Below are 23,333 nucleotides of genomic sequence, written 5' to 3' on the forward strand. Positions count from 1 at the left end.
GTGGCAAAACTCGAGCAGTATTTGTAGCATCAAAATACCACCAGTCTCTATTTGCAGCTGCCAAAGTCACAATGATTCTATGGGGTTGACAGTTATGTCATATATAGTAGTTGGGTACAAACATTTCATTACAAATCATTTTCCATTTATTTCTTACCAATAAGCCACTATATTGAATTTTAAAAATATGTGACTAATCTGCTCATGTTATCTACAGATTCCATTTCAGAATAGAAATTGGACATTACAAAACAAAAGGCAGATATAAGGTCACAAAACAATGAGATACATGCTTTATGTGATGATCCACCTGGTAAGAGCCAGAATTACTATCATACTTTTCATTATCATGCTATGAATTTATAAAAATAGTCTTTTTAAAAGCTTCCATATGCATATTTTTTATACTTGAATCTAAAGATTACCCACTGAAGTACCATGGAACTATTAAAATCGTCATTTAATAAGCAGGAGAGAGACTCACTCCTTAATTCCCAGTATGCTGTTTAGCTTATTTCTTTTGAAAATTACAATTTGAGTACTAAAAATTCAAACTACTATAATTGGTTTATTCATTTTTAACTTCTGTGTCTATCCTTAAGGTACTTTTGTACTCATCACCATAACTTGACAATTAAAATCTATCATATTTTATAAAATGGCATGATTGTGCTACTAATGTGCTGAATTTTACAATGCATTTTTTGGGAAAAAACCTGTAGTCATACAGACTCAAACATACTGTAATTAGCCTCTGAAATGATAATGAACCATAACTGATTTACCAGCAGCGGTAATATAATCATATGCCAATATCCCCAAAACAAAGTTATTATTTTCTGAATGATAAACTCTGCATTTAAAGTACACAAAATAGTTGGTTGTTAAATACCATTAAGCACATATCAGGTAGATGAAACAAATTCTAGAAATGCGCAAGGGAGAGATTTCCCTATAATATACCTGACAGTCATTTTAATGCCAAGCTGCTGCACAGATGAAAGACTTTCATTCTTCACATTTGCATCAGTAGCTACAAACAATAGAAAACTGAGTTATAAAAATGTATGAAAGTCTGCATAATAATCACATTTTAATTGAAAATTGATGAAAGTCATATTTTTACATATTTTAATGTGAATTTTGAAAACACTGATGAATTTGTTCTTTTAAGAGCTGTCAGTTATATTTTCAAAGAAATTAACAGGAAACTTTTTACAAATAACTTTTCTCCTATAACAATCATTTAAAAGCATATTAAATACAAAACAATTAATTGTAGTTTTAAAGCAATCTATTTTTACTCAGCCCATATCACAACACAAAAGCTGTTAACCCAAGAACAATCTAGAATATTGTACTTTCATCAGGCAATGCATATATTTTTAATTACAAATATGTCTAAGTATGGCTATTTACTTCTTAAAGATTTTTTTAAGATTTTGTTTATTTGAGAGAGAGGGAAAGTGAGAGAGAGAGAGAGAGCAGGTCCTGGGGGAGAGGCAGAGATAAGGGAGAAGGAAAGGCTGGGGTTCAATGTGGGGCTCCATCTTGGGACTCCGGGATCTTGACCTGAGCCAAAGATATATGCTTAAATGACTGAGCCACCCAGGCGCCCTCCTCTTAAAGGTTTAAAAATGAGTGTCAAAAAGGGATAATCAATATACTACTTAAAATATATAACAGTATATGAGGGTAGAGTGAACGTTTTTCCAGCAGGTGGATTTTCTTTATGAAGTAGGAGTCATGATCTGCCAAAAGCGAGAAGGCTGTGTTGTACAGAGGACGATAGGAGAGGCTGAAAATTCGGATTAGTTCTGGAGAAGATTGGATGACCAAACTAACAGTGAATGCTCAAAAACATCACTAGTTGGCATTGAGGGTTCTAGTTGAAATTTTCATTTTTTGGCTAAAGAAACTGTAGCATGCATGTGCATGCATACATACACATGCACACACTATTAAGGGAATTGTCCAAAATCACATAATTACCTAGTGGTAAAGAGGGACTAAAAGGTAGATTTCTCACACTATCAGTTTTTTTTTTCTTTTTTCCTTCCATTACACACTGATGCATCTCATTCTATCAGTATAATCTAATTAACTTGTGGACTCATTCCTTTCTTTTAATACATCTTTTCTGATAAAGTAAGTGTGGAGCACCATGCTAGAAGCTATAGGGGATAGAAGATAAATAATACATCATGCCCTAAAGGAACTTTCCATGTAGTGTCAGAGATAAAATTCATATATAGATAACTCTGCTAAGGATGTTTTAAAGGACTAAGTAGAACAAGAATGGTACAGATAGAGTGCTATGCGAATTAAGAAAGAGAGAGATTACGAAGAACTGGCACTTAAACTGAACCTTAAAATATGGTTAGACTTGAGATCTACAGATATAAGGAAGAACACAAATTAAACATCACTGTTATCAAACATCTACTCATTGGGTCAGCAACAATCCATCATTTAGCACTCTTCGAAGTAAGTTACCCTGTTTCTCCCAGTTTGCCCAGGTCTTGCATGGTTTTAGCTCTGAAAGTCTCATGCCCTAAGAAGCCCCCATAATCCCAGGCAAACCAGACTGGTCTTCTACCCACCTCGAATGGTAATTTTCTTTCAAAATAAGTTAATTAAAATAAAATAAACTTAACTGCTCAGTTCACTTCTTGACAAGCTACATCTGAGTTTTACTTATTCAGATCAGAACACAAACTTAGCATTATTGTTGTACTTGACCTATAATGAGCAGTTATTTTTTATATATCTTAGAATTCCTATTTGTAGACTCTAACTTTACTAATAGATATACATTCTAGATGCACAGATTGCTAAAGAGAGTTTTATATATATGGCTCAGTATTTTTCTCCTAGGCAAAAAAAAAAAAAAAAAAAAAAAAGGAGTTTCTATTACTTTCTACCAAAAACATATATGTCACAAATTATTCTCACACTCAAAAATGGCCAATTTTTAAAACTTAATCATCATTCATATGCTCACCATAATTTCAAGTTTTTAGTCTTATCAACAGCATTTTTAAAAATCAGCCATAATTTAAACAGCTTTTCCAATGTCCACTATAACACAATCAGATTAAATTCATTTGGTAGCAACCAGGAGGTTCTTAATGTATCAGTACCTGAATATACTCCTGGTGATCCTATATTTTATTATTAATTGCAATTCAGTTTCCCAAGCTCAAATAACATAAAACTTTAGTGCTGTAGTATTGGTGACACTGGATGATTTTGCAAAATTTAGGGAGTTTCAATAAAGTAAATATTTTGGTTTTATATATATTTTTATAGCCACAAAACAGACCTATCTCCTATCAACTATCCTAAAAGTATATTATAGGATTGATTTTTTTAAATTAGTAAGATTATTTTGAGGTAAACTTTATAGTCAAAGAAATATAAAGATCTTAAATGTACAGTTCAATTAGTTTTGACAAATGCATACAAGCTGTATAACTCCTCTAAGATAAAGAATATTTTCATCTCCTAGAAGTTCCCTCATGCTCCCTTCTAGCCAATTCCTGTACATTCATCTTCCCTAAACCAGCCACCGATCTAATCTCTTTCACTACTGGTTTAGCTTTACCTGGAATAGAATATAAATGGAATCACACAGCATGTACCCTTTTGTGTGTGTGTTTTTTTTTTTCCACTTAACACAATGTTTTGAGATTCATTTCATATTATAGCATGTATTGACAGTTTTTTTATTATAAGTAGTATTCCATTACATAAATATGTTGAAATTTATTTTTCTGGGAATTTGTATTTATTTTTTCAGATTTTGAATTTATGAATAAAGAGCTCTGAACATTCTTGGGCAAATATCAAAGATGAGCTATCACCTCACATCTCAGAATGGCTAAAACCAAAAAGATAAGAAATAAAAAGTGTTAGTGAAAATGTAAAGAAAAGGAACCCTTGTACACTGTTGGTGGGAATATAAATTGGTACTTTTACTGTGAAAAACAGTATGGAGTTCCTAAAATATTAAAAAATAGAAATGTCATGTGATCCACTAATTCTACTATTGGGTATCTACCCAAAAGAAAATGAAAACACTAATTCAAAAAGATACACACATCCCTATGTTTACTGCAGCATTATTTACAGTAGCCAAGATAAGGAAGCAACCTAAGTGTCCATCGATAGATGAGTGGATAAGGAAGATGTGGTATATTTATGTGCACATGTGTGTGCACACACAAGTTATTACTCAGCCATAAAAAAAGATGTGATCATGCCACTTGTAACAACATGGATGGACCTAGAAGGTATTATGGTAAGTGAAATAAGTCAGACTGAGAAAGACAAATACCATATGGTTTCACTCCTATAGGGGGAAAAAAAAAAGAACAAACAAATAACAGAATCAGACCTATAAATACAGAGAACAAACTGATGGTTGCCACAGGAGAGTGAGTGGAGGGTTAGGCAAAATGGGTGAAGGGTTTCAGTTATGGATTGCATAAGTAATGGGGATAAAAGCTACAGTATAAAGAATATAGTCACTGATATTATAATAGCAATGCATGGGAACAGATGGCAGCTACACTTGTAGTGAACATAGTATAATGTGTAAACTTACCGAATCATTATGTTGTACATTATGAAATTAATGCAACATTGCTTGTCAACTATACTCAAAAACAAAACAAAACAAAAAATAGTAAAGTCCTTCAGGCTGAAGAGAAATAGCCCAGATGAACATACACACACACACACACACACACCACACACACACACAACTGACACATATACAGAGATACTCGAAATTGTAAATACAAAATAATTTTCTCGTTTCTTTACTTAAAACTAATTGACTCACAGGAAAAATAAAGTGTAAAAGTAAAATGCATAGAAAGATTAGCACATAGGAAGGACAAATGGAAATAAACTTTGTAAGGTTCTTATGTGAAAGACATGGTATTAATTCACAGTAGATAAAAATATCAAAATCATAGATAAAATTTTAAAATATCAGTAATCATGTAAATAGTCTAAAAACAACAATCAATGGCAGAACTTTTCAGACTGAATTAAAAACAGAATGCAAGACGCAACTATATGCTATGTATCTTTAAATGCCCTTTAAACTGAAAGACATGATATACTAAAGATGGGATGGGCAGCCTGGGTGGCTCAGAGGTTTAGCGCTGCCTTCAGCCCAGGACCTGATCCTGAAGACCCGGGACCGAGTCCCACGTCAGCCTCCCTGCATGGAGCCTGCTTCTCCCTCTGCCTGTATCTCTGCCTCTCTTCTCTTTTTGTCTCTCATGAATAAATAAATAAAATATTTTTAAAAATAAAATAAAGATGGGAAAACATATTATACCAACACTAATCATAAGAGAACTGAATGTCTATATTATTATCAGACAAAATATACTCTAGGTCAAGGAGTATTAGAGATAAAAGACTTTTTAAAATGATAGCATGAAAAAAAATAAAATAAAAAAAATAAAATAAAATAAAATGATAGCATGGTTAATTCATCAAGAAGAAAAAGCAATACTACATATATATTTACCAAATTGGAAAACTTTACAATACATGAACAAAAACTAAGAATTAAAAGGAAAAGTTAATAAACATAAAATAATAAAGGGAGAGAGCTCAACACAACTAATCTATCAGCATTTGGGAGAGAGCTCAACACTACTACTCTATCAGCATTTGGTACCAAAAGGAGACAAAAAATAAGAAATTTTCTAGAAAATCTGAACAGCATGACCAACTAAATTGCCCTTATTGGTTATTTATAGAACACTACAACCATCGACTCTAATAAATACGCCCTTTTTACTTGTCAATGGAGCATTTACTAAAACAGAACATTTATTAGGCCATACAAAGTTTCAAAAAATTTTTAAGAAATTAAATTATATGCAGAATATTCCATAACACAATAGAATTAAAATAAAAACGAGTAACAAAAAGATTTCTGGAAAATCTCCAAATTCTTTTCTTTTAAATTTTTTTAATTTTTATTTATTTATGGTAGTCACACAGAGAGAGAGAGAGAGAGAGAGAGAGGCAGAGACATAGGCAGAGGGAGAAGCAGGTTCCATGCACCGGGAGCCCGACGTGGGATTCAATCCCGGGTCTCCAGGATCGCGCCCTGGGCCAAAGGCAGGAGCTAAACCGCTGCGCCACACAGGGATCACTCCAAATTCTTGAAAGTTAAGAAACACACTGCAAATTAGTCAAGGTCCAAGAAGAACTAGCAAGCTAAATTAGAAAATATCTTCAATGGAATGATTACTAAGACATTTCTTTTTTTTTTTTTAATGTTATTTTATTTATTCATAGACACAGAGAGTGAGAGGCAGAGACATAGACAAAAGGAGAAGCAGGCTCCGCATAGGGAGCTCAATGTGGGACTCAATCCCGGGTCCCCAGGATCACACCCTAGGCTGCAGGCGGCGCCAAACTGCTGTGCCACGGGGGCTGCCTACTAAGACATTTCTAAACATGCACTGGGAGGCAACTCAAGCATTGCTTCCGGGAAACTTTATAGCTTCATATATTTTATTAGAAAAGAATAAAGGTTTAAAGTCAATGATCTAAACTTGCATCACAGAAGCTACAGAAAGAAGACGAATTTAAACCTAAAGTCAACAGAAAGAAGAAATAAAATATAACAGAAACCAATAAAATAAAAAATAAAGAAGAAAGAGGATATCAGTAAAACCAAATGTTGGTTCTTTGAAAAGATCAATAATATTAACAAATCTCTACTTGGCGTATAAAGAAAAAAGAGAAAGAGAAGACACAAATTATCAATAACAAGAATAAAAGAGGAAATATCACCATAGATCCTACAGACCCAAGAAGAAACAGAAAATCTAAAGATTCTTACATTTATTAATGAAATTCAATTAGTATTTTAAAAAACATAACATGAAGAATACTCAGACGAACATGTTATCACCAGTGGATTCTATCAAATAAGTAAAATAATAATAATCTTACACATTTATAAGCACGGTATAACCATGATCCCCAAACAAATCAAAAACATTAAAAGCAAACTAGTGACCAATACTGTACCCGAATATAATAGAAAAAATACTTTTAAAATATTATCCATTCAAATTCAGTAATATAAAAGGATGACATATCATGATTAAGAAGAATTCACCAGAGAAATGCAAAGTTGATATAACATTCAAAAATCAATGTAAAACTTTTCCCCTAGGAGTAAGAACAAGCAAATTGTATATTCCTTCTTACACACTCAATTAGGTCTAGACAAAATATACAAAGCAATTTTGTGAGATAAGAAAGCTTTTCAATCAATTGTGCTGGAACAACTAGCTATCAGGCAAAAAATATGTAAACCCTTACCTCACACCATACACAAACAATAACTCAAAATCGATTATAGACCTGCAGGTAAGAGATAAACTACGAAACATAAAAGACTGTCTTTAATGCCTTGATGGAAGCAAAGATTGTCAGAGCAGAACCCTGAAAGTACGGACTGTAAAAGAAAAAAAAACCTGACAAATTGGACTTCATCAAAATTGATCTTCTATTCATCAGAAGACACTATTAGGAAAATGACTAGACAAGCTACATAATGGAAGAAAATATTTGCAGTACAAATTGGACAAGACATTGTATCCATAATCTATAACCATTATCTATACCTTAAAATATAAAAAGTTATGAAACCCATATGGAAATGATGGGGGTGAGTGAGAAGCAAAATATCTGAATAGACATCTCAAAAGAAGTGTTCAACATCACCTGTCATTAGGAAAATGCAAATTAAAAAACATGGAGATAGTACTGCACATCCACTGAAATGGCTAAAATTAAAGACTGAAAATACTGAGTGTTGGTAAGACTAAGGAGCAACTGGAACTGTCATACATTGTTGGTGAGAGTAAAATGGCACAACTATTTTGGAAAATGGTTTGGCAATTCTTCATAAAGTTAAATATACTTCTACTCTCTAATCCATGAATTACACTTCTCTGTATTAATATAAAAATGGATTTTTATAACCTATCAGCAGAACGATTTTAACTTAGACTAGATGCTAACACTTAGAATTCTAGTACCTATAAAACTGGATTTTTAAACATGAGAAATATTTATCTTCATTAATATATAAATCTGTGTGCATGTAATACTAATGTTTCTCTTTTGGAATGTATAATACAGCTAAATATCTTAACAGTAGGAGGAATGTGCAGTGGGCAAAGGGTGCTAATGATAAACATTCCTGATGACATTGTATGCTATAGATCAGGGTGGCTTCTAGGAGAAGATGCTGACTTCTGTATGTGAAGAATTTCAGAATAGTTAAGATCAAGGTGAGAGGAGATGCCCAAAAGGACTATGACATTCAATGTTATATGATTCATGTTCTAGGTTCTTACTTTTTCCCAATGGAAGGAAATAGTCCTTCCAGAATGGTCTAGCTGTCTGCCTGAGGAGTCCTTTTAAGTTTTCTGGGGTGTACAAATAATTTCCCAGATCTATTCCTTCTCTAAAAGTTTATGTTTCTGAATATTCAGAGTAGTAACTTAATTCTACACATTTCAACAGATAATGGTTCCCAATTATGGCTATACATTAAAATTCTCTGTATTTTTAGAAGTAAAGATAAACAGATTCCACTCCAGACCAATGACTGAGATTGCTGAGGGTGAATGTCCAGTCATTTGTATTTTTAAAGACCTCTACAAGCTTATTTCTTGTGCACTGAACTTGAGATCCACATTTAAAGAAATAAAAGTGAAGTTTGGATATAGTTAAAATTGGACATTAAGGGATCCGTGGGTGGCTCAGCGGTTTAGCACCTACCTTCAGCCCAGAGCATGATCCTGGAGTCCCAGGATCGAGTCCCACATCAGGCTCCCTACATGGAGCCTGCTTCTCCCTCTGCCTGTCTCTCTCTCTCTCTCTCCCACGAATAAATAAAATCTTTTTAAAATTTGGACATTAATTATTATATAAATATCACTTTAAAGAATGTAGCACTTAAATCTTCAAAAAGGCTTTTAAGTTAGAATATGGGAGGTATTAAGCATACTAAAACATCAAATACTCTAAAAAATACTTATATTAAATAGATATAGGTGACATTAATGTGAATAAAACCCTTTTGAAAACATTAAGCAGGGAGAGAGGTAAGATGGTGGGAGAGTAGGGGTCCTTGTTTCCTCTGGCCCCCCAAATACAGCTAGATATATAACTTTCAAACCATCCTAAACAACCTATGAATTCAACCTGAGATGTAAAGAAAGAACGGCTGGAACTCTACAAATAGGAAAATGACCACCTCTTGCAAGCCATTCTACACTGGATAAAATGTCTATAAGGAAGAATTTACCACAAAAGAAAGAACAAGAGATAATACTCTGTCACAGATCTAATGGATATGTATTTAAATAAGATGTCGGAGATAGAATTCAGGATTACAATTATAAAATTACTAGTGGGACTTGAAAAACATAAAAGACTCTAGAGAATCTCTTATTGCAGAAATGAGATCTAATCAGGCCTAAATTAAAAATACTCTGAGATGCAGTTTAAACTGGAGCTCTAACAGATAGGGTAGGTGAGGCAGAAGAGAGAGTAAGACAAGTGATGGAAATGAAGGAAGCTGAGGAAAAGAGAGAAAAACAACTAAAAGCCCACAAGGAGAGACTCCCAAGAAAAAGTGATAGTTTGAAAAAGAATAACATCCATATTATTGGGATTCCAGAGGGAAAGGAGAGAGAAAGAGAGAGAACCAGAAGGTATGTTTGAACAAATCATAGCTGAAAACTTCCCTAATCTGGAGAAGGAAATAGGCATTCATGTCCAAGAGACAGAGAGGACTCCCCCATAAATCAACAAAAGCCAAACCACATTCCGGCATATAATAGTGAGGCTTGTAAATTTCATGGATAAATAGAAATTATGAAAAGCAGCTTGAGCAAGAAATTACTAACATATAGGGGGAGAAATATCAGATTAACAGTAGACCTCTCCACAGAGACCTGGCAGGCCAGAAAGCACTGGCAAGATATATCAGGGTACTAAATGTGAAAAACATGCAGCCAAGAGTACTTTATCCAACAAGGCTGTCATTTCAAATAGATGGAGAGATGCTTCCAGGACAGATAGAAATTGAAAGAATATGTGACCACCAAACCAGCCCTACAAGAAATATTATGGGGGATCCTGTAAGCAAAGAGGGAGTCCAAGGAAATAATCTTCAGAAACAGGGACTGTGTAGGTAATACTATGACACTAAATTCATATCTTTCAATAGTGACTCTGAACATGAATGAATGAGTGCAATGATTCAGTCAAAAGACACAGGGTATCAGACTGGATAAAAAAGCAAGACCCATCTATATACACTGACTACAAGAGACTCATTTTAAATTTTTTTTTTTTTTTTTTTTTTTTATGATAGTCACACAGAGAGAGACAGAGAGAGGCAGAGACACAGGCAGAGGGAGAAGCAGGCCCCACGCACCGGGAGCCCGACGTGGGATTCGATCCCGGGTCTCCAGGATCGCGCCCGGGGCCAAAGGCAGGCGCTAAACCGCTGCGCCACCCAGGGATCCCCACGACTCATTTTAGATCTAAGGACACCTTCAGACTGAAAATAAAGTGGTGGAGAACAGTTTACCATGCAAATGGACTTCAAAAGAAGGCTAGGGTTGTGATCCTCATATAAAATAAATTAGATTTTAAACCAGTGGCTATACTAAGAGATGAAGAGGGACATGATATAATATCTCTTTACTTACATACTTAAGGATCTATCCAACAAGACATAACAATTATGGATATTTATGCCCCTAATGTGGGAGCAGCCAATTATATCAACCAATTAATAACCAAAGTAAAGACATACTTAGATAATAATACATTAATAGTATGAGACTTCAACACTCTACTCTCAGCAAAGGATAGATCTTCTAAGCAGAAGATCACCAAAGAAACCAAGGGCTTTTAAGAAGTCCACTGGACCAGACGGACTTCATAGATATATTCAGAACATTCCATCCTAATGCAACTGAATACATATTCTTCTCAACTGCAACATGGAACTTTCTTCAGAATAGACCACATACTGGGTCACAAATCAGGTCTCAACCGATACTTAAAGATTGGGATTATTCCCTGTATATTTTCAGATCATGATGCTTTGAAACTAGAACTCAATCACAAGAAGAAATGTGGAAGGAACTCAAACACTTGGAAGTTAAAGAGCATCCTCTTAAAAAATGAATGGGTCAACTAGGAAATTAGAGAAAAATTATAAAGATTCATGGAAACTAATGAAAATGAAGGCACAACTGTTCAAAATCTTTGGGATACAGCAAAAGCATGCCTAAGAGGGAAATACATTTCAATACAAGCCTCTCTCAAAAAATTGGAAAAATGTCAAATACACAAGCTAACCTTACACCTACAGAACTGGGGAAAGAACAGCAAATAAAGCATACACCAAGCAGGAGGAGAGAAATAATAAAGATTAGGGCAGAACTCAATGAAATAGAGACCAGAAGAACTGGAGAACAGATCAATGAAACCAGGAGCTGGTTCTCTGAAAGAATTAATAAGATAGATAAACCCCTAGCCAGACTTATTAAAAAGAAAAAAGACTCAATAAAATCATAAAGGAAAAAGGAGAGATCATAACCAACACCAAGGAAATACAAATGATTTTAAGAACGTATCATGAGAAACTATATGCCAACAAATTAGGCAATCTGTCTGGAAGAAATGGATGTGCTCCTGGAAACATAAATTACCAAAACTGAAACAGAAAGAAGCAAGTAACCTGAACAGAGTAATAACCAGCAAGCAAATTGAAGCAGTCTTCACACACCTCCCAACAAACAAAAGTCCAGGGCCAGATAGCTTTCCAGGGGAATTCTACCAAACATTTAAAGAAGAAATAATACCTAGTCTACTAAAGCTGTTTCAAAGGATAGAAATGGAAAGAAAACTTCCAAACCCATTCTATAAGGCCAGCATTACCTTGATCTCAAAACCAGAGATTTTCCAATTCACCAAAAAGGAGAATTACAGACCAATATCCCTGATGAACATGGGTATAAAAATTCTCACCAAGATACTAGCTAATAAGATCCAACAGTACATTAAGAGGATGAGTCACCACAATAAAGTGGGATTTATATATGGGATGCAAGGGTGATTCAACATTCATAAATCAATCAATGCAATAGATCACATTAATAAAAGAAAAGACAAGAACCATATGATCCTCTCAATAGGTACAGAGAAAGCATTTGACAAAATACAGCCTCTTTCCTGATTAAAACTCTTCAAAGTATAGGGGTAGAGGGAACATACCTCAATACCATAAAATCCATCTATGAAAAACCCATAGCAAATATCATTCTCAATGGGGAGAAACTGAGAGCTTTTCCCCTAAGGTCAGGAACATGACAGGGATGCCCACTCTCACCACTTTTGTTCAACATAGTAGAAGAAGTCCTAGCCTCAGCAATCAGACAACAAAAAGAAATAAAAGGCATTCAAATCAGCAGGGAAGAAGTCAAACTCTCACTCTTTGCAGATGACATGATACTGTACATAGAAAACCCAAAAGTTTCCCAAAACCCAAAAGCCTCCACCCAAAATTGCTAGAGTTCATACAGCAATTCAGCAATGTGGCAGGATACAATCTGGCAGGATCAATACACAGAAATCAGTTGCATTTCTACACACTAACAATGAGTTTGAAGAAAGAGAAATTAAGGAATCAATCCCATTTACAATTACACCCAAAACCATAAGATACCTAGGAATAAACATAACCAAAGAGATAAAGGATCTGTACTCTGAAAACTACAGAACACTTATGAAAGAAACTGAAGAAGACACAAGAGATGAAAAAACATTCCATGCTCACAGATTAGAAGAATAATGATTTTGAAAAAATGTCTATGCTACCCAGAGTAATTTGCACATTCAATGCAGTCCCTATCAAAATACCCTGGAGGGACACTTGGGTGGCTTAGCAGTTGAGTGTCTGTCTTTGATTCAGGACATGATCCCGGGGTTCTGGGATCCAGTCCCGCATCAGGCTCCCTATGAGAAGACTGCTTCTCCCCTTATGTCTTCTCTGCCTCTCTCTCTATGTCTCATGAATAAAGATGAATGAATGAATGAATGAATCAATCAATCAATCTAAAAAAATTATCCTGGACTTTCTTCACAGAGTTGGAACAAATAATCCTAGGATTTGTAGAGAACCAGAAAAGACCCCAATGAGCCAGAGGAATGCTGAAAAAGAAAACCAATGCTGGGGGCATCACAATGCCTCACATCAAGCTGTATTACAAAGCTGTGATCATCAGTATGGTATGGTATTGGCACGAAAACAGACAGATCAATGGAACGAATAGAGAACCCAGAAATGAACCCTCAACTCTATGGTCAATTCATTTCGACAAAGCAGGAAAGAATATCCAATGGAAAAAAGACAGTCTCTTCAATAAATGGTGTTGGGAAAATTGGACACACAGAAAAATGAAACTAAACTGTTCTCTTACACCATATACAAAGATAAATTCAAAATGGTTGAAAGATCTAAATATGAGACAAGAATCTGTCAAAATCCTAGAGAACACAGGCAGCAACCTTTTTGAACTTGGCCACAGCAACTTTTTACAAGATACATCTATGAAGGCAAGGGAAACAAAAGCAAAAATGAACTATTGGGAATTAATCAGGATAAAAAGCTTCTGCACAGCAAAGGAAAATGTCAACAAAACTAAAAGGCAACCTACAGAATGGGAGAAGATATTTGCAAATGATGTATCAGATAAAGGGCTAGTATCCAATATCCATAAAAAACTTATCAAACTCAACCCCCAAGAAACAAATAATCCAGTCAAGAAATGGGCAGAAGACATGAACAGACATTTATCAAAAGAAGACCTTCACATGGCCAACAAGCACATGAAAAAGTGCTCCTCATCACTTGCCATCAAGGAAATACAAATCAAAACCACAATGAGATACCACTTTACACCAGTGAGAATGGCTAAAATTAACAAGATAGGAAACAACAAATGTTGGAGAGGATGTGGACAAAGGGGAACCTTCTTGCACTGTGGGTGGGAATGCAAACTGGTACAGCCACTCTGGAAAACAGCATGGAGGTTCCTCAAGAAGTTAAAAATAGAGCTACCCTATGATCCAGCAATTGCACTACTGGGTTTTTTCCCCAAAATACAGATATAGTGAAATGACAGGACACCTGCACCCCAATGTTCCTAGCTGCAATGTACACAACAGCCAAACTACAGAAGGAGTTGAGAGGTCTTTCAACAGATGAATGGATAAAGAAAACATCACACACACACACAGGAATATTGCTCAGCTATCAAAAAAGGATGAATACTTACATTTACAGTGACATGGATGGAACTGGAAGGTATTATGCTGTGTGAAATAAGTCAACCGGAGAAAGACAATTACTATATGGTTTCCCTATATGTGGAATATAAGAAATAGTGAAAGGACCAAAAGGGAAGGGGGAGAAACTGACTGTGAAGAAATTAGAGAGGAAGACAAACCATGAGAGACTCCTAACTCTGGAAAAGAAACAAAGGCGTGCAGAAGGGGAGGCAGGTGGGGGTATCAGGCCAGATGATGGGTGTTAAGGAGGGCACACGATGAGATGAGCACTGGGTGTTATACTACATTTGGCAAAGTGAATTTAAATAAAATTTTTTTAAAAAGAAAAAATAAGCAAGAATGAAGAAATCAGAAAATAGTTTTCTATTTACTAAATATTTTAAGAAGAGGCATTTTAATTTCAAATTTGTGCTTGCTATATAACAACTTGACAAACAGAAACAGATCTTGGACTACAAAAGTTCAGTGAAATAATCTTTTGTTATGTACAACCAGGACTAAATACAACTTATAAAGCAGAAACTAAAATCTTCATAAATAAGACAAAATTAATGGGATAAAATAAATAAATTCAATGATAAAAATGGATGTCTTCAGGGGACTCTGATGTATCACTGGTAATCAGTGACTAATTGACACGTACACCTTGATGTGTGAGATACATAATAGGAGCTTAACAAACACTGAGTGAGTGAGTAGATAATGAGTAAATGAATAAACAAGAAATTGTTCTTCATATCAAATGGAGCAATTTGGAGATGAAATAGATGTGGACTTAAAAATATTTTCTGTACACTGAAATAAAGCAAAAAATGGGGATGATATAACTCCTACTCCCTGGAGTCATTATGAAAAGCATAACAAGTTGCTGATAAAAAGTCAACCAAACAGTGACACCTGTAGCATCATACTTATCCTACTTAATGTCTAATTTAATCAAAGCATTAACTATTTGAAATAACCAACCTATTTAATTGTAAATATAATGGTCTCAGAACAAAATGAGTTGGAAAAATTGACTTAATATTGACTGAAATTGCTCACTCTGGTAATGAATTCTATTTTTGGTTTGCAAAGCTAGCAAAGTAGAAGCACAGTAGAAGAAATGAAATCTATTCCGCCTGGCACTTGGCTAATGGTGTGGAAAGAAATTAATTTTCGGAAGAGTAAAGAATTTCTCCACTGGAATACATTTCCATGGTTAGAGAAGCAGTTACTGCTTGGCTGTTTACGGATTCTTCTGAAGCCCTGGCGGTAAGTGTTATAAAGCCAAAGAATCTGACCCCGCAATGAAGTCAACAGGTCAGCACACTCTCACCTACCTCCTTCCTTTCACAGAGCCAGTCTGCAGATTCTGTTGCTTCCCTTTTAACACAGGGTTATAACTATCCATTTTATTCAATTCATATGGACATAAAACTCAATTTCTTGCGGCCAAGTTATTTTAAGGGTATCAGTCTCCTAATTGGATAGTGAGCATTGTTTGGGGAAAAAAGGATTTCTTTCCATGTTTTTATGCTATTTAACCCTTTCCTGCAAAACTCCCCTTCTACATTTTCTTCTTTTTTTGTGTTTTTGAGGGTTTTTTTTTTTTGCCGTACTAGTGCCACTCCTGCTCCATTATCACTTCTTCCTCTTATCTTTCATGATGGCACTAGTCAAACATCACTCTTTGCAATGAAGACATATAGCACTTAAAACAAAAACCTTCATTTGACAATAACCCATATCAAATACCATACTTAAAGGCACAGTGCCTGAAATAAAGTAGCCAGCTAGAAAATGTCCATTTCCCTTATTTTCAAAAAATGAAACAATGCAAAATTTTCTGATTTCTTTTCAGCCTTTTGATTAACAACATAAAGAGTAAAGACATAACATTAAAAGTATTTCCTACCTTTAAAGGAATACTTAATATAACATTTAAAGAAGCAAATACATAAGGAAAAAAAAAAATCCCCAACTCATTCCAGGGAAATGAACCAACAAAAAATTAAATTTGGTTAGGATTTGGAAAGATACCTGTATAGATTTACAAACTGAAAATGTGCAGAACTTTGTTCATTCCTCTTTCTTTAAGGGGATAAACAGCTAAACTGATTTGATTTTTCTGCAAATTATATAATAGACTGGAATCCTGAGGGAACTAACAACAGATGGATGATTGTGTTATTCTAATTTCAGCTACCTTAGGGTTTAAGCAAGCTGTCATTTTTAAAAAGACAATCAATTTCTCATTTCAAGAAACATGTAAACACACTGAATATATATATTTAGCATTTTCTTTTTTATATCAAAACATGGTTTTTATTCATTTAAAGTAAATACAGTGAAATTTTATAATGGAAAACCATTGTTCTGCCACCCCAAAAAAATAAATGATGAAGGGTGAGGATATCTAAAGCCATGGGAAGAAAATGGTATTAGTAACAAGCTTACTATATCATAACAACATAATATTATACATTCAGTAAACAGGAAGCCAACTTATATTTGGTTGTACTCTAAAACTCCAAAAGATAGCTGTTCAGTTGGAGCCTTTAAAGAATTTAATTTCACATTTGGGGTTCATCTTCCTAGGTAATACATTCAAAAGAGCCAACATCTGAGATCTCTCTCATCATAATTTAGAAATTTAACAGAGGGCAGTGAATCTGCACACACTGAGCAATTAGTCTCATTGAGCATTTAGACAATGAATACAACATAATGTTAATTTTAAATTATCTACAGAAAATATGATCCAATAGAACAATGTGCCAAGGAGAGATGTAGAAATTGGAGATTATAGGGAAGCCTAGGGAGATACCCACTCTGGCCATGCAGATCTCCATAATTACCACTACTTATTTCCTTTCTTACTCATAGATTTGACCATTAATCCCTTTATATTTTCACATACATTTTTAGGTTTATTCATAAAGTTATAATTTTCTTCACAAATGCTTTTCTTCAAAATTCTCTTCACAATTTCTATTTTCTTTCCTTCTGTACCTCAGTTTTCTGATTTTACATGTGATGATTATGCCTACTGCAAAGACTAGTTACGGGGTTCAATAACATAACACACATGTAGTAGTACTTCAGCATACTATTTAGCTCACAAGAGGTGCTCAATAGTATCAATTCCCTTCACCCACCTTAATCTCTATCTAATGCTACCTTATATTTTCCTCTCATTTCTTTGTTCTTATTTTCTTATGTTCTCTTTTATCCCTTTGCCAAATTTGCATTAAAGGTCACTGTGTAAATAATGAGGCATATGTTCATATGTGTATTTGTAAATATCAATATATTTAGAATTGTTACACAACTGTATTTGTGTGAATACAGATGCTAAGGTTATGTATATATATTTAGTTAATAAAGATACAGCCAATACTATATTAAAGATAAAAAGGAGCTTGAGACATAATGGAATAATTTAAATAACCACATGCAATATAATAATTATCAAAATGGTAGTTTAAGGTGAATATAGTGAGCACAGAAACAGCATCTATTTAGGAGTAAGAGGGAGGGAACATTTTAGCTGCAACTTTACAGTTAAGTAGGGCATTACCATATGGGGAGAGGAAAGCTCATCCAGAAGGAACAGTAGGAACAAAGGTTCAGTGACATGAATGCACAGAAAATCTTTGAGCAGCGGTGGATAACAGGGCCAGGAGGATAGGCTGGGACAGACTGGAAGCATATATTCTTCTTTTTAAGGAAATACGACATACAGTGTCTAACTTGCGTAAATATTTAAATGATGGTTTCTTCAGCAAACAGAGAAGTCATGTTACCCTTCTAAGGACGGAGAGCAATATCCCTTGATTATCTATTTCATGAGTCTCTGCTACTTCTCTGCTTTCTTCACAATCTCTTTACTGACCCTCACACTGGCGATTCACCTTTGGCATATTTCAGTTCTGCACTCTAGTTCATTGTTTACACAGTCACTAAAATAATCTTCCTAAAGTACAGATGAGTCAAGTAAAGCTTCTGCTCAGAAATCTTAAAGGGTTTAATCTACTGTCTATTAAAATGAAGACAAACTGACTGACACAGCCCTCCTTCATTTTTTTAGCCATTCTTTATTTTATTTGTCAAGTATGTCTTAACATGGTCATTCTAGTTGCAGAGGATATTACAGACAAGACATGGAAACTACCCGCCAGGAGTTACTGTCACATGAAGAATTAGATATTAAGTCAGTGTATGAGAAAGACATGACAGAGATACATACTGGCTTTATATACTAAGCTTATGATTTGGCAATATAAATTTCCAGCCCACATCTTTCCTCTAAATTCCAGATTCAAATAACCAATGTGTAAAAAATACATCTATTTAAATGTAACAAGTATTTAAAACATAACATAAAAGTAAGCTCTTCTCCTCCTCTCTCAAACCTATTTCTCCTCCATTCTTCTCCATCTTGGTGTATGATAATCTCATCCTTCCATTGGCATGAGTCAATAATCTAGAGTCTTCTTTGCTTCCTTCCTTTCTCTCACATTCCATTGTCAGTCACTCATTTCTGCTGGCTCTATCATCAAAATATACCTAGAATCCAAATACTTCTCACTATCTCCCACTGACAATCTCATCCAAGCCATTATCATTTTTCATCTGGATCTTCTCAACAGTCTCCTACTTCATTTCCGTGTGTTAGTCCTCTGTCCTCCCTTCTGTCTTTTCTCAACACAGCCGCCACAGCAATCTTGTAAAAATGTAAATCTGAACACGTGTTTCTACATTCAAGACCCTGCAGGGACTTCCAAAAACCATCTACTGTTCCCCCTCTGACTTCAATACCAACAATGCTTCTCCTGTAATCCTATTCAGTCATAATTATCTCTTTCCTGGTCACTAGCAGGAATTCTCCTCCCCTGAAAATATCTACATAACTTGCTCCTAGCTTTGCTAGTCTGAACATGATTTAATAATGTAACCCCACCCCCAGGTAGCACTCTCTAGCCCTCTTCCCTGCTATGTATTTCTCAGTAGCCACCATACTATTTGATATAGTAAAGCATTTATTTATTCTATCTTCCCACCGAAGGCAAGATTTTTTCCCCTTTTGTTTACTGCTGTGTCTAAATACTTATAAAAATTCTATTAAATAATAGAGAACAATATGCATTTAATAAATGAATGTATTTGGATGGGGGAAGGGAGAACTTGGAAGTGCTAATAGTTTAGTGTTCATGAAAAACAAATATAAGGCATAGAGAGAAAGACATAATGCCAGAGAGGAAGAAAAGGGAAGGAAAATGTAAGATTTTGGGAGTCATGGTAAGAAGCCTAGACTTTACTTAATGGTCAATGGTGATCTTCTAAGAGGTAGAGGAATGAGTGGGTCAGATTTGCACTTCAAATGTTAGATTCTGAGAGCAGCATAAAAGAATACCTTTGAAAGGAAATCAGATTCTAATCAGGGACACCAGGAAAAGGGGCTATCATAATGCCCTAGGCAAGAAGCAATGGTGGCCTGAACAAAGAAGAGATGAATTAAGTAAATAAATTTGAGATCTATTAAGAACATAGAATTAACATAGTTTGGTAACTTAGAAGAAAATACAAACTTAAATTATTTGGTTTCTAGTTCAGATGAATAGTTGGTGATTGTACTGCCCACCAAAACAGACAATATAGAAAAAGGGTATTTATTAATAAGGTATGATGAGGTGAGGGCCCTGCTGACATTTCGAGTCTGAGGGTTTCTGTAGTACATACAGGTGATATTTACCTATTAAGCAGCTAGGTATACTACAATGAATCTTATAGTAGATTTTTGAATAGAAGATGGGAATTTTGAAGTTATCAATATATGAAGTAGGTAAAACAGTACAAATGATATCACTAGGGGATAGTGGATAGAATCAGAAGAAAGACATGTCTTAAGGAAAAACAACTTTTGATGGGTAGAAAGAAAGAAAAAAAAAAGAGTTCAAAAAGGAGTTAGAAAGTTACAAGAAAATCCAGACATTTGCAGAGAAGAGATTGAAACATATCTACACTGTACATAGAGCATCATTTGATTTTTAAAATGAGAAAACTTGTGCATATTTTTAATCTAATTAGATAGCTCTATGAAATATTATCTACTTTTTATATAACTAAGTACTTTTCAAAATTCAAGATGCTTAAAATGTACCTGTATATTCCACTGAGGGGAAGTAGCACTCAGATGGGCTTTCAGAGAGATGAAGCACAAATTTTTCAAGCAATTCTAGTAAAGCTGTAATAAACAAGAGAATAATTAGGATATTAAAGGTCAAGAATAATACATGATAATGCATCTCAAAAGTCACAGACTAGGAGATAAAACTCATCTGAACTTCTTCGCAGTTACACCCTTAAGGGGGTCCAATTCAAAACACGTACCACTTTAATATTCATAACAATGTTTCCGATGTAAATTAAATTTTAATTGCTTCACTGAGAAACTATTCAATGTAAAACTGGAAAAGAATCATCTGTTATCTTTAGATTCTCTAAGGATTACTTCAGAATTCGCCAAATGATTTCGATACAGAAAGAAAATCATCACTAATTAGGCTATAATATCTTATCATCATTATTCACACATACAGAAAAAAAATTATCTGAACTCCAAGACCACAATCAAGACTTCCTTCCCTTTCAACATCAGGACATATTTTTTTGTTTTATACACTTTGCAACTTTATAACTGTTCAAGACAAAAGGATCAAAAGTAAGCTTGCCAGCAGTTGGGAAGAGGGAAAGATGCACGGGCAGAACACAAGATTTTTAGGGCAGTAACATTCTTCTGTATGACCCAAAATAGCAGATAAATTTCTCCATTATACATTTGTTAAAATTCATAGAATGTGCAAACACCAAAAGTGAACCCTACTGTAAACTATGGACTTTGGATGATAATGATGTGTCACTATAGGGTAACTGATAGTAACAAGTTTATCAGTCTGATGTGAAGTGTTTACAGTGGGGGAGGTTGTGCATGTGTAAGGCATAGGATGTATATGGGAACTCTCTGTACTTTCTCCTCTATTTTGCTGTATATCTAAAACTGCTCTAAAAAATAAAGTTCACTGATTTAAAATAAGTTGGAAAAGATGCCTTTCTATCAGTGAAACAGTAAAGAACTGCATCAAAAAAAAAAGTAAGCTTTTTTCTATCTAGTTTAGAGGGGACAAATGACTCTTTCCTGGACTGGACTAATTGATAGTGCCATATAGATAATCCCGCTATGTTTGCATTTACTACCTTCAAAATGTATATAATCAGTTGAATTATACTTAATATAGAATCCAGAATTATTTTTCTGGAAACAAATACATGTATAAAGTAAATGATATGCATATACTATATAAATATAGCAAGTAAGCTTAAGTCACCTTCTAAAACTGTGTTACATTCAGGATATTGACTCTGACCTATATTAACTAAATGGACCCTTTATCATATCCAAGTGCATTTTAAGCACATAAGTCATAAAGTAATTAGTGTTCGACATGTGAAAAATATAAAATCAAACAGGAATAACCTGTGCTTTCCAACAACTGTAGCTCTGACAAGCTACATATCACAGTATTTTAATGGCTTATGATAAAAACAAAATTTTTAATCATTGAATTCTATTCATATTCTGATTTCAAGTTAAAATAAGTATTAAAAAGTATGAAAATATAGTAGTTAAGGATCAGAAAGGGCACGAGTATTGTCAATTATTTAAATTTACAGTAGTTTAATGGTTCTATCTTCACAGGCCTAAGGATAAATTCTCTCACTCATAAAAAAATCTTTCAAAGTATTTATCTATGAATCTATACATAAATAACCTTTGGTGAGAGCTTTCAACTTCCATGTGTTTGCTTATAAGTTATTTAATATTGACTATTGAGATTATAATCTTTTAAGAATATCTTGATGAATTTTAGAAAATCATTCTGAATTAATATATTCATTTTGCCCAGCAACCCTTATGAACAGCACTATGCACTTCTAAATAATTTGAGGAATAGGCTATAATTATGGAATAATATCAAAAACTGATCTATATATGATAGTTGAACCCATGGCTGAAATCTCATTGACACATCTAACTAATTACGAGAGTGGCTATTTATCTGTATGACCGACCACTTCACTTGTTGTCAATTCACTGAAAATTCCATGATCTATAACTCACAGAAATTACTTCATATAATGAAACACTTAATTTTAAATATAAATTAACTCTAGAATATTACTGTCCAGAAAGTTAACTATAAAATATTCTTTTCATCTTAAGTGGACCTTTTTATTTCAAATGACAGATCTGGAATTTCTAGAAAATCTTATAATCTATAATTTTAGATTATAAACCTCCTACTTCATTTTTTTTTAAGATTTTATTTATTTATTCATGAGAGATACACAGCAAGAGAGAGGCAGAGACACAGGCAGAGGGAGAAGTAGGCTCCACGCAGGAAGCCTGATGCAGGACTGGATCCCAGGTCTCCAGGATCCTGCCCTAGGCTGAAGGCAGCGCTAAACCGCTGAGCCACCAGGGCTGCCCAAGACTCCTACTTTAAACATATTTATCCATGGAGTTGGACTATGACACGGACTATAAAACCAAAATTTATATGACACGGACTATAAAACCAAAATTTATAACAGATAGATGATAGATAGATAGATAGATAGATAGATAGATAGATAGATAGACAGACTGACTACAAAGGGACATGGATTTACCTAATGAGGAAAACCTGAGGACAAATTGTTCAGGGATAGTTGGGTATTGACTCTGCTTTCTCCCTTGGCACTGCTGTCACAACAAAAGCTGGTCCCCAAACTAAGGCAGCTCAGTGTTTACAAACATGCAAAACTTCTCCTGGATTTATTATTTTTTAATTATTTTTTAATCTTTTATCACT

The 23,333-nt window shown here is 34.4% G+C and overlaps 1 protein-coding gene and 1 long non-coding RNA gene across 9 annotated transcripts in view; one reads left to right on the forward strand and one right to left on the reverse strand.

Annotated features, from left to right (window-relative positions):
* LOC144316055 (uncharacterized) overlaps positions 1 to 23,333 on the forward strand; it is a 117,159-nt gene that overhangs the window by 66,082 nt on the left and 27,744 nt on the right. For both annotated transcript variants that reach the window (XR_013381856.1, XR_013381857.1), the window contains one exon: positions 15,514 to 15,690. This is a non-coding gene — a long non-coding RNA (uncharacterized LOC144316055). The remainder of the gene's footprint in view (positions 1 to 15,513; positions 15,691 to 23,333) is intronic.
* TBC1D32 (TBC1 domain family member 32) overlaps positions 1 to 23,333 on the reverse strand; it is a 211,104-nt gene that overhangs the window by 30,448 nt on the left and 157,323 nt on the right. For all 7 annotated transcript variants that reach the window (XR_013381762.1, XR_013381757.1, XM_077901391.1 and 4 more), the window contains 2 exons: positions 20,582 to 20,665; positions 964 to 1,033 (listed from right to left, as the gene is read on the reverse strand). Coding sequence is in view for 5 of the 7 variants with exons in the window: in XM_077901391.1 (XP_077757517.1) it covers positions 964 to 1,033; positions 20,582 to 20,665 (154 nt within the window). In the remaining 2 variants the exon portion in view is untranslated. The remainder of the gene's footprint in view (positions 1 to 963; positions 1,034 to 20,581; positions 20,666 to 23,333) is intronic.

This window comes from Canis aureus, chromosome 1, assembly GCF_053574225.1.
Source record: "Canis aureus isolate CA01 chromosome 1, VMU_Caureus_v.1.0, whole genome shotgun sequence".
Classification (NCBI taxonomy): Eukaryota; Metazoa; Chordata; class Mammalia; order Carnivora; family Canidae; genus Canis; species Canis aureus.